Raw genomic sequence first — 13,344 nt, forward strand, 5'->3', positions numbered from 1 at the left:
TAAAGCACCGAAAGTGCTAGAAACAGTTTGGGGGGCGTCGAAAAGTAAGAAGTACATCCAACCTCGATCCCTGCGTATTATCAGCTTTTTGATTCTTACTGATAGCGCTAGATAATACCCTGGCATTGGCTGGTTTTCGAACGCGAAAGATTACGTAATTCAAAAACAAAACGTCAGATTTCATTCGTTCTTCTTTTTTGAAGTTGTTGCATTGCAGTGTAACTTTGTAACGTCAGAATATTTTATGACGTATTGTTTTGAAAAGTTCCCCCTCTCTGAGAGGGGGAACTCGCATCAGCCAACACCAGGGTATTCTCTGGCGTCAATCAGTAACGTAAATAAAGCCTGGGATAGACGGGGACGAGGTTGGAAGTACACATCGCAGATCGATCACGCCAAACTGTTTCTAGCACTTTCGGTGCTTTGGGTAGTTAAAATCTTTGATATACATACAGCTAGAATAAATATGTTCCAGATGCTCTCCTTGAAAACTTGACCTCTGATGATACTCTCAGCAGAGAAGTTTGTGTGGGCTGTTTCGCGCTGCGCATCGCACAGCTCTTAAAAACTTGAAAACACTCAAGAGTCACTCCCGCAGAACCGCCAACCTTCGAATGTTTTGTTCATTATAAATTATCAGTTTTTCATTTATTTCTCAAGCTTTCTCTGGGTAGCAGCGCCAGAAAAATGTAAACATAAATACCAATTACTTCATTGGAAAACCGGCGGGTCACAACAACTTACTCTCTACGGGAAAACACTGACACTACGGTTACTCTGGGTACACGAGGCCAAGTTTTCACCAGAGAAAATATTGTCAATATTTATATTCGAGCTTTTGTACTCTTACGGTGCCGGTGATATACTACGATGGTGATTTGTGTTTTACAGTCGTGTGTGAATCATTGAGAAGACGCACGAAGCTTGATAAATTTATCTGAAAAATTGACCTCTTACACGACGGTGGACTCAAAGATAAGAGGTGGTATCTACCCTCGCCTATCAGTACCCTACAGATACCTAAGTACCTCCCCCCCCCCACCCGGGGGCATATTCAAGACTCGATGATATGGCGGTCGGGCGGGGGTTAGGATTTTAGATTCTCACGTTGGGGCGTATGGGCGGTACAAGGAATCTACTTTGTTTTCTTTTATCCTAATACAAACTAACTTCCATACTTTGAAACCTAGTTTTGTTTACAAAATTTACGGAGCCGGCAAATTGTTTCCTTTCGACGAACTAGCCAAGATGGTGGGTGAACATTTGAAATTCTTGATAACTTCGCTACTTTTCCATCGAACTATATCCAAGGAATCTATCATCCTGACGCTCATCCTTCTTGCAACTATCATTTCTGTATATTTGAAATTAGATGTCTTACCCTTCATTTGATGATTAATACCATTTCAGTGATTAAAATCGTCTTATTTTGTTTTTCAGGCCGACACAGCTACCATCCGTACGCGCAAGTTCATGACAAACCGCCTTTTGCAAAGGCGTCAGATGATCGTTGATGTCTTGCATCCAGGAAAAGCCACAGTTTCCAAAGCTGACATTCGAGAAAAGTTAGCTCGCATGTACAAATCTACTGCTGATTGCATTGTTTGTTTTGGATTCAAGACCCTTTTCGGAGGTGGCAAAACCACTGGATTTGCTTTGGTTTATGATACACTAGATTACTTGAAAAAGTTTGAACCCAAATACAGAAAACAAAGAGTAAGTGGATGTCCTACAATGCACCTTGTTATCAAGATTGCCATTGCCATTATAGAATCCTGACATTGTAATTTTTGCATTGAATTGGTGTCGGCCACATGATGATATTGGATATGTATGGTTTAAAAGGGATGAATTGTTTACTCAGTATAATCAATGTGGATAGCACAATTGAATTTTTATCATGGCGGCATTGCTTGGGTTGACAACAAAATTTATTTTGGTAAATGTATCTTGGTTCACTTGTGCTTGATGATAATGGAAAGATCTTTGTATGTGTTAAGATTATTTAATGATTAAAATGATAATATAATGATCATATACCATGGATAATCCAAGACAGTTAATACCTGTCACAAGCGAGCAAAGTTATGGGACTTTTTTATTTGAACGGAGTTTGTCAAACAATCATCAGCATCACCAATTCAATGCAAAATGTCAGATTGTTGGATATCAAAAATGCATGGCATTTGTTTTTTAAAAGTTTTTCCATGGCGATTTTTGCACTGGAAAAAATTATGTTTAAGCCAGGCGTAGTTAATCGATATAATCGATAATCTTGAGTAATCGATAAATTATCGATAAGTAATCGATGGATTAGATATCGATTAACCGATAGAATCGATAGGTAATCAGACCTTCAAAAAATCTTGAGTATCGATCAGCAATCGATTATTTCCAAGCTATCGATTACTTATCGATCACATATCGACTACATACAACCTATCGATTACTTATCAATCATGTATTGATTGTTAACAATCAACGTTTACTTATCGTTCGTGCATTGATTACTTATCAATTATTTACTTATCTTCGCTCATGTATCGTTATCGATTACTTATAAATTATTTACTTATCTTCGCTCATGTATCGTTATCGATTATATCGATCGTGATCGACAGCTGTGATCAATAGCCGATCGATTTTTAATCAATACTTAATTTAATCGAAGTATAATCGATCTATAATCGGTAAACAATCAATGACAAAATTGATCGATAAATAATCGAGCTTTGAAAAAATCTTTAGTATCGATTACCTAACGATTCTATCGGTTAATCGATATCTAATCCATCGATTATTTATCGATTATTCAAGATTATCGATTATATCGATTAACTACGCCTGGTTTAAGCTGGTATAAGTGGAATCTACTTGTCAAGAGAGGTTTTATAACAGTGTTAACAGCAGTTAGAAAGAGCACAATTGTTATATTAGTCAGGGATTCTAACTACAAGCTTATTAATTTACACAAAGATTACATTTTGTGCAAGTTTTTCAAAAAATTACTGAAAGAAACCTCAAAGAAAAAAATAAAAAATAATTTGATAAAGGGACTGATTTGGGAAAAAGTCCCACAAAGACTATTACTTTGTTTTTAGAAAGTTCTTGTCAAATCTATACACTCAGTCAGTACTTTCTAATTATTGGGTCCGTTCATTTTCAAATTTTGAAGCAGGGCTAAGGATAATTTTTTTCACTAATTGAAGGATACGTATGAATTTTTGAAAATATTTTCAAAGAAGAGTATTTTTTCCTAAATAGCCTGGTGTCCCCTTCATTTTTTGGGCTTCTTCATAGAAACAATTTCCATGTCCCTATTTTTTTCAAGCCCTCTCTACTAGACACCTGGGAATATTTGTTTAAGGGTACATTGCATGAATTTCTGTGAAATCGGATTTGATCAACTCAGAGTAATTGTAATTTTTATTGTTTTCTCTTAGCTTGGTCTCATTAAAGTTGAAAAACCTGCACGAAAACAACGCAAAGAAAGAAAGAACAGAGCCAAGAAAGTCAGAGGAACCGCAAAAGCAGCCATTACCAAGAAGGTATGGTTTTAATTTATTTATTTGTGTATAAAACCATCTACCAACTATCAACTAATTATAGTGAATTCATTTGACTATGTATCATTTGAGACATGCTGGTAAGCAAAAGTAGAATTTTGGCTTAAGGTGCCCCCTTGTAGGCTTATCCTACCCAACACGCTACAGTTTGGTAATTGTTATAGAGAATTTTGGATGATGAAAAACCCAACCTTTATCGTCCACACATACTAAGCACCCATTTTTGCCTAAGTCCCGGGGACGAGTACCTAAAAAATGGGGAAAAATTGATCGGTATCGGTATTTGAACGAAAAAATTATCGGTATATCGGTAATTAAGAGAAAAAGTGATCGGTATACACGTTTTTTTTTTTTTAAGAAACTAGTTTCACCACGCAGCCTCGATGTTTCTTAAGAAATCGGCCTTTTGAGCCTTAAATGTTTCTTACATGTTTCTAAACTTTTTAACATAATCAGCCTCGTAGAAGGCTGGGTTGGAAGGTTCTTAAAAAAACGAGTTAAAAAATCTTATTTTCTCATTCTCAGCCTCAGCATGTTTCTTAGATGTTTCTTAGTTTTTAGGCATTCTGAGCCTCATGTTTCTTAAAAGTGTGTTTCTTAAAAAAAAAAAAACGTGTATCGGTATTACGAAGTCCCGTACGCCCCCACTATATTTCCCTTTCAGTAAATATCCTGTTGGTATAAATCAATACTCTTATATTTCCCTTTCAGTAAATATCCTGAATGGTGCATTTTTCCATGTGAAGAGTCAGAAGATCAAAGGCCTGTTATATCTTGGTGGGAAATACATATCACGAATACTTCAAAATGTTTCTCATTACTACAAAATTTTCATTTGATTAGTGAAGTTCAGATATAAAATCATGAGTCGAGGTTTCGTATTTACAAGGCTTTCAAAAATTCTTATACCTAACTTCAGTCATCAAATGAGAACGAATATTCTTGTTTGTCCTGGCTTATTTGGCCGACGATTTGGCTATCGTAGCCTAATTTGCAATAGTTAGCTCACACAAAATGTGTGAGCCAACACCTTAATTCTACTTACTAAAGTCTTTCTCAAAGTAATACGTTAAGTGGATAAATTTTGGCGGGGATTTTAAATTTGGCGAATTTTGGCCAAATTCCCCAAAATAAATCCTCGCCAAAATTTTGGGTATACTCGTGGGAATATTTAAGATGAATGAAAATACATTACATTTTTAACAAGTATATTGAAATATAATAATAGCCTTGTCATGAAAAATTGAAAAAAACTTCACATAATAAGCCCTAATAAGCACAATACTCCAAACTTCTAGGGGAAGCTGCCCATAAAGCCATCGATAGATTTAAAAAATAATTAAATACGTGTTACGATTAGGAACCTTGTATCGATCATTTTGTCAGAGTATGAAAACCGCTGCCCACTTAGACGTGAGGTGAAGATTTTAAGATAAGAAACTTTCAATGATAATGTGATGCAACTCTCAATGTTAACAAAATGCCAGCCCAAAAATGTGTCCCTATGAAATTAATATACTCTTTTGATCTTACATCAGTTGAAACTATTTCGAATCGCATTTTAACAAGGATTTTCGGCAAAATTAAGTTTTTCAAAATCAACCAAACAGTTTCTTTCTGTTATTCTGTTATTTTAAGTTATAAATTGATGTTTTTTGCTTCCAATGATGATACATCAAAGAAAAGCCGCTTTCAATAGATTTATAAACGATTTCACCGACCATTTAGATCATTACCGAGACGTTTTTTCTCCATCTATATCTTTATTACCTTCATGGTGATATAGAGGATGGGTAAAAGATATACCTTATCGGGGAAAAACATGTCGGAGGAAAGTGACGAAAATTTTGAGGGGTGACGAAATTTTTCCCCGACATTTTATCACCCGACCAAGACTTTTAACCGATTTTTTTTTATCCCCGACCAAAGCTTTTACTCTATTTCCCCCCCCCCCAATCAAAATTCAAATCCAAACTTTTTACGCCTTTATTAACCGAAATTGGTGCTTTAAACGTCGAATTACAAGATCTATTTTTCCCCGAAATGGTACAGTATGTGGCCCCCAAAACGGCGATAAAATTTGAAACTTCTCTCAAATCTAGAGGAAAAGAGATTTTACAAAAATTTTTGCTGCATGAAAACCTTTAACATCTCTACTTTATTTCCTGGAAGTTCTTTTTCAAAATTTTCAATTTCAACCATATTTTTCAATCGCTTAAAGATAGGTAGCTTTTTTCTAATGGCCCCCAAAACGGAGGTTTGAAGTTGTAGCGATTTCTCGAGATATCTTTAAGATATGAATACAAAATTTTGACCATAGTTTTGAAATATGATTTAGAGGGTTTTGGGCATAAATTTATTTGATAAAATTTTTACAGTATACCCTGGTTGTCAAAATGCAGGTTTGGGGCCCCCAAAACGGAGGTGTAGCTTAAAATCAATTATTAAGCCCGGTGGTAAAAGGGGGAAAAACTATGAACATATTTGTGTTTTCCCTTAAATTTACGACCCGATGGATGTAAAATTTATGATTTTTATGAAATATTTCAAGATTTTCAATATTGCAAAGTCCAAACTGAAAATTTAGAAATTTTCAAAATGACAATTTTGATTTAACAACGTCTTAATCAAGTTTTTGAAAACAAATCTCTTTTGAAAATAGTTCCATTCATGTATGGAATAAGCTGTGAAAATTTTAGAAAAAAAGCTTAACTGAAACTGAAAATATTAAGCTTTAAAGATATTTTTCTCCTATATTTTGCAAAAAAAATGACAGAATTTGCCGTTTTTCGTGTGTGCATGTTTCGTTCATTCAATTTTTGACGACATTTTTGGTCAAAAAATTGAATTTCGATGGCAATATTCAAATTTCAATTTTCGAGTTAAAAAATTGAAAATTGAATTCTGATTGCAAATTTCAATTTTTGTTTTGTTTATTACCAGAAATGAACTGAAATTTCCAATATCATCTTTGATTTTCTAATATAAACTTCTTGCATCGAAAATTGAAAATAATATTTTCAAATACTGAAAATGTGTCGTGAAAAATTGAATTGACAAAACAAAACCAATTTTTCATCACGCTTGCTTTTCCATGAAAACAGATTCTCAAAACAAGTAGTGTTTCATCGGTACCAAAAAAGAACAAAAATGTAGAATGTTTTATTATTTCTTGCTGTCTAGTTCCCAGGTCTTTGGCAGTTTAATTTCCCTCTGGGTAAATACACTATGACATAAAATTCACGTGGAAAAATTTCCTTTACGTAATATATTCTCTTCTGATACTCTTTGGTCTTTGTCTGCAAACATAGTCCTGCAGTGTGCTTTTTTTATTGAGCAACGCCCTTTTTTATAAGAACAATTTTACAAAAACGCGAGGCTGAAATTTAGGCCAAAACCTAAGAACAAATTAAGAACAATCTGAGCCTCAGATTTCTAAAAAAGTACTGATTTCAAATCTATTTTAAGTTCTCAAGTAAAAAACCATTTAAGCCTGAAAAATTCAAAAAATTAAGAACATCCCGGCCTGAGCCAAAGTATACTTACTGGTTCTTATAAAAAAACTTGTAATTATTAAGAAAATGCTTGATTAAGTCTTTAGGATACACAGGACTGTGTTAGGAATGAAATTTCTGCAACCTCAGTGGCACAACTACCTGTCAACTAAGGGACCTTTGACGTACTGCGTAATCAGAAAGTTTCAAATGACCTAACTCCTCGAGGTAGAGATAAATTAGACTAACAAAGAAGCGACTGAATAAAACTATTGTTTCCTTCGTCTTCTTTGTAACTGGTTGTAAATCATTTTCAACTTTCAATTTTTTATCCGAAACGTTTTTTTTACAAATTGGTTTGGTTTTGTCAAATTCAATTCTTCACGACAAAATTTCAGTATTTGAAAATATTATTTTCAATTCTCAATACAAAAAGTTTATATTAGAAAATCAAAGATAATACTGGAAATTTCAGTTCATTTCTGGCAGAAATAAAAATAAAATTTAAACTTTCAATCAAAATTCAATTTTCAATTTTTTAACTCGAAAATTGAAAATTGAAAATTACCATCGAAATTCAATTTTTTGACCAGAAATTTCGTCAAAAATTGATTGAACGGAACATGCCTGCATGGTTTTTGCTGATTCAGCAAAAATTTTTATATATAATGTTAATTTTTTGTTATAAATTAGTAACTCAAGGTGATAGGAATAGAATTCCAAGATTTTTTGCTTTTTCTCATATTTAGAATTTTCGGTTTTGTCAATGCTGATTCTAGGGCTCCAAAATACTGGTTGACCTTCAAGATGCTATATCTTTTACCCAGCCTCTAAAGTAACAGATGTATTTGCATTTTCTGAACGGCATTAGGTGTAGAAAGTTTCCTATACCCCGTTTTCATAACTTATTTTCAATATCCAAGGAGCTAGAGTGAGTTATATGCAATTTTTATCCAATTTTGGTGTTAAAATATTTTCTTTAGACGCAAATATGTTATTTTGAATCCGTCTCAAACCAGCAAAAACATGCTTATTTTTAAGTATAACCATCATTCTTTCAAAATAAACAAAATAAACAATAATTCTGATAAATCTACAAGTCAGAATCTGCATTTTAATGAAAACCTCCGTTTTGGGGGCCGTCTCCGTTTTGGGGGCCATATACTGTAGCATCTTAAAGGTCAAGCAGTATTATTTTATGGCCCTAGAATCAGCATTGATAAAACCGAAAATTCTAAAGATGAGAAACTGCAAAAAATCTTGGAATTCTATTCCTATCATCTTGACTTAATAGTTTATCATAAACTAGTCATAGCTCTCACTAAATGCTCCCACAGAAAGGTCATATCATGCATTTAAAAAGCTTTTAATGCTTTAAAAATTAAAGCATAAAAAATAATCAGGAATAATTGATTGATTAAATTATTTATTGATTGGTCGAAAAAAAATCATATCCCATTAACAAAATACTTGAAGAATTCATGCAGCTTGACAATTTAATAAAATTCAAGGAAAAGCTGGAAAAGCTTCTCAAAAACATAATACGAAAATCATGGTGTCATTGACCTTCACATCTCCTTGTTTGTTTGTTTTTCCTTACAACAATATATGTCATGATCATTCACTAAATAGACCTTTTCGGATAATGCTGCAGACATCTTAGATTGTAGGCAAAATATATAGCGGTGAATAAATCAACAAGGTAACCAATCAGAAATAGCTTGTTTATTTTTCATTGGCTGCTATATATTTCAATAATTCTCTTTGTTACTTTTCCTAATAAACAATAGTAAGATGATAAGATGATGAAATTTATCAAAAAGTTCTGCGCCATCTGAAATAGACCAATCCTAGTTAAGGCCTGGGCTCCACTTGCATACACTGTGATTGCAGTCAAAAGAAAAATAAAGGAATGTCATTGTGGTCCATTCAGACGTACAGTCGAAAAGTTGAAATGTGCCTAATTTTTTTTAAAGTGCATAGTACTTTTTTATGATGCAATCTTTTCTCCAAGCTGAAAGGATTGAAGCCATTAAGATATGATTGCAGCGCAGACAATGAAGAGACGGGCCTTCAGGAAACTAGACTTTTTGAGTTTTTAGCTATATATACTCTCACTTTATGGTGTTCCTGTATGACTGTCTGTGTGCCTAGTCTAACCACCGTTAAATGCCTTAACTTGGAAAGCTAGAATTGGAGCTATTTCACCAAACCCGTGGAGCGTAAGTTATTTAGGCTATCACAACTACATGAAAAAGTTGAACGTGCGCATGCAAAGTTAAACGAATGTAAACAAACTTTTTTCAGGTTTTTAAAATAGATTTACCACACTGAACAAAAAGTGAAAACACTTTAAGTGAGGTAAATCTATTTTGACCAAAAAAAAAAACATTGATTGACATTCAACACATTCAACCACTTTTGGATTCAACTTTGTGTACATTCAACTTTTTTGTACTTTGCCGGTATCTTGTTTTACCAAGTTAAGAAGGACTTTCTCAAGTTACGACCATATGATGGTCTATAAAGCTCAAGAAGCTCTATAAACAATAAAGCTAGTTATTAATATAATAACAGACAAAGATTAATTACAGTTTGATTACAAAAATATCAAATGTACATTTGAAAACTTGAGCAAACTTCTTTACAGTAAAGACTCCAGTAAAAGAATTGAAATCATTGCTGAAATGAACTTCTGACTAAATTACAGTATTTAGTATTCAGTTTCAAAGACAAGAAACAAAATTTGACATACAAAATGAGAGTGCCGTTGCGGCCAAATATAAAACCGATACCACACACAAAAAATAAAAATACGGATTTCGGGATTGGACTTTTGTGTTTTTCTAATTTTCAAAGTTTGAAGTTTGAATCATATGAATTTCTGCAAATAATTTCCCGGGAACCTTTGCTTGCGCATGCGCATCCTAGATATCGCGCTCACGTTTTTTGTTTTTGCTGTAGGCAAACGCTGGACAGGCCATACAGTGCAAAGCGATGAATGATGAGAGTAAGTTTAGAGCTAGTATGATAGATAATTGTAATACATAAGATAAGGAAACTTAAATGTGACTATGCTATGGTTTATGGTTTCATTTGAATTTTGATGATAGTGATCACAGCTTCGATAACTTCCATGGTGAACTCCTGGAATATCCTAGCATTAACTTTTTCTCCTGGCCTGGAAACTCCTTGAATCTCCTGGAATTTATTATATATTTTTTCAAAATATCCTGGGATGAGACCATTCAAAAGGTACGTACGCTCAAAGTCGGTGAAAATTGACCACGCCCTCCCACCTTGTACGCTCTTGTACGCTTTGGCATTACCCCCCCCCCCCCCCCCCCTCCCCCTTCGCATGTACGTACGCTTTTGAATTTTTGGATAGTGTTTGTTGTTTACCTCATGATTTTCGGGCTTTCCGATAAGGATACACCAGTCAGGAACAGTCGCCTTATTAGGAGACGTCTCCTAATCAGGAGGTTCACGTCTCCTAATCAGGAGACAGGTGTAATTATCTCGTGAACGAGCAAACTGCGCATGATTTGATTGCTCCCAATGGAAAGAGCACAAAAAATTGATTCCATACTGTGATTTTCAGAAAAATCCACCGGTGGAATCAATCACAATTCTAATAATCCATAAGAACCAATCAGAAGTAAGAATCTGTCTTCTGAACAAAAGCGTCTCAAAAAGAAAAATGGCGGACATGAAAAAAATCAAGAGGGGCTTCCTTTATATTAGGATTGTGATTGATTGCACCGAGAAATTTTGATAATTTTTTTAAAACTTTACCAATTCGAGGCTGCTCTTTCCATTAAAACTAGTTTCAAAATGCGCGGAAAAGCCTAAAGCCCTTAAAATTGAGATTAAAGTTTTATGTCTCCTAATTAGGAGACGGGTCTCCTAATCAAGCGACCCCAAGTAAGCGACCTACATGTCTCCTAATCAGGAGAAGTCTCCTAATCAGGAGGCGTCTCCTAATAAGGCGACTGTTCCTGACTGTACACCTTCAAGTGTAATTGAAGTAATTGAAACACAATCGAATGCCAATCGAAAAAAATGTAAATTCAATTGATGTTCGATCAATTCGACAAATCAAATTCCAAATCGAATTCCATTCATTCGATTAATTTCGATCGACTTCGATTAATTCGGCAATCAAAGAAGTTCAATTGACTTCCCCTGGTTATAATCTTATTTTAATATTTATTATACCGTAATCGATTGCGCTGGATTATTTTTTATTATTTATTAATTTTACCCAGGCTAGGGTAGGGGGCCGTCCACATAGTACGTACGCACTAAAGGGGGGAGGGAGAGTTTTCTCAAAAGCGTATGCTTGCGTACGAAGGGGAGGGGAGGGGTCAAAGCAAAATGTACGTACGCAGAGAAATTTTTACGCTTCTTATATTTCTATTTGGTTGTGTTGCAGGAGGCTTTAGAGACCTATTCTCGCAACTATAGACGCTTACTAATGAGCGTCCCGTCAGCACCTTGAACTGACTACCCAATTCCCCTCACATGGCATGGGTTGACCCGGGCGAAGGAACATTCACTTGCCAAGTGAACTGCCGTGAGTGGGAATCGAACCCTGGCCGCCTGCACAGAAGCCAAGGTCGACTACCACTATACCACGACATATATTATACGCATCAAGGAAAAGAAAAGGTCTCTTGATAAACATAGAGTTTCATGTATGAAAATAAAGGTCCGAACCAAACGATTTGAATTTGAAATTTTCTTCAACCGAGGGGGGTGTGGATGAAAAGTACGTACTTACCAGGGGGTATAGCCATTCGTGTACGCTTGCGTAGAAGGGGGGTATCCGATTTTTGACATTTTAGTGCGTACGTACTATGTGGACGGCCCCTAGAGTGTAGCTACTAAGGCAGCGAAAACACTGATGTGGGCCTGGATTCAGAAATGGCTACCTCTGATTTTTGAATGCCCGTCCTACATCTACATGGCTAAATTACGCTAGACGAGATGATGTTGAGACGCGATACTTTCTCATTCACCATCCTCCTCCAAGAACGATGACAAGATTTTGGTAGCAGCCAATGGCTCAAACCTGTACCATAATTCACCCTTTCTATTGTAAGGCAAGCGCCTAACCAACTGAGCTATACCATCTCGATTGCATTCAATTAATCAAATTCCAATCGTCAGGTGATCAGAGGTGATTGGAAACTAAAACATCTTGCTAAGGATTCATGTGGTTGGCTGCTAATATAGGAAGGCTAACTGTTGTTTTTGCTAAAAAGTTTCAGTTGTCAGCGGGGGTAAAAACCAGACATTTTTCAGTGGGTCATAATCCTCATGCCTTAAGTGGGTCTCATGTTCTTTTGGGTCCCCCAAAAAAATACGTAAAAAGGCTACCTGTATGTGACTCTAGTTGGATTTTAAGGGATATTAGTTAGTCTATATTGGACATCAGAAAATAAATAACTACTTGCAAAGAAAATTTTACTGCCTTACTGCCTTAGTTGACAAAATTACAATGTGGTTGTTTTACCATTTGAGGTCATTTTTTAGTTATTTGAGGTCATTCTACCATTATATGAGCTCGTTATTTCACATTATACGTTTCATCAGTATTACGTTATTACGTTCTAGCATTATACGTCTTATCGTTATATGTTTTAACATTATAAGTTGCCAGTCAAAAATAGTGTAAACTTTTTAAAAAGCTAAAAATGATGAAAAAATACCCTAAGGGAACTTATTTTGGCGAGAACTGATTTTGGCGAACGGTCGATTCGAATTTTTTTTAAAATTTTGGCAAGAACTAATTTTGGCGAACGAGGAATTTTTTAATTTTGACGAGAACTTATTTTGGCGAATGACCAAAATAAGTTATTTTGAGAGAACTAATTTTGGCGAATTAAAGAAAGTCATAGAATTTAGCTTTTATATATTTAGCCGTTAAAAGTTCTTTTTACTTGTCAAAATTGTCATGAATACGTCACAAGATGTAAAATTATCAGTCTTTAACTTCAGCTTCATCATCAATGATGATGTCGAAAGCGTTTCGGCTAAAGTCTATTTAATCTTCCTCTTCAAGTACCTATATTCTTCCCCTTCTTCAAATTCGTCATCTGCTCGTGAAATCAACAGCAAAACCAAGGGATATTTGCAGTTTTTTTGGAAACGCAGCTCCGGCAAAGAAAAGAAGAAATGAAGAAAACCCACGTTTAAGTGGAGGAGAATTGATTACTATTGACTCATGACAAACACTAGATTATGGTGCTGAGAAAAGAATTGAAAAAGTGAAATCAACT

At 34.9% G+C, this 13,344-nt stretch overlaps 1 protein-coding gene across 2 annotated transcripts; it reads left to right on the top strand.

Moving 5' to 3' along the window:
* Positions 1 to 1,174: 1,174 nt before the first annotated feature.
* On the top strand, positions 1,175 to 4,374 carry LOC136810263 (small ribosomal subunit protein eS24-like). 2 transcript variants are annotated; one of them, XM_067066836.1, is made up of 4 exons: positions 1,175 to 1,251; positions 1,441 to 1,716; positions 3,444 to 3,548; positions 4,231 to 4,374. In XM_067066836.1, the coding sequence occupies exons 1-4, from the start codon at positions 1,249 to 1,251 to the stop codon at positions 4,231 to 4,233; spliced, it is 387 nt and encodes a 128-aa protein (XP_066922937.1). In that variant the 5' UTR covers positions 1,175 to 1,248; the 3' UTR covers positions 4,234 to 4,374. The 2 variants fall into 2 exon arrangements, with proteins under 2 accessions (XP_066922937.1, XP_066922936.1); XM_067066835.1 differs by having other exon boundaries at positions 4,278 to 4,374.
* The last annotated feature ends 8,970 nt before the right edge of the window (positions 4,375 to 13,344 follow it).

Source organism: Clytia hemisphaerica, unplaced genomic scaffold (assembly GCF_902728285.1).
Source record: "Clytia hemisphaerica strain Z4C2 unplaced genomic scaffold, Clytia hemisphaerica genome assembly, whole genome shotgun sequence".
In the NCBI taxonomy this organism is placed as follows: Eukaryota; Metazoa; Cnidaria; class Hydrozoa; order Leptothecata; family Clytiidae; genus Clytia; species Clytia hemisphaerica.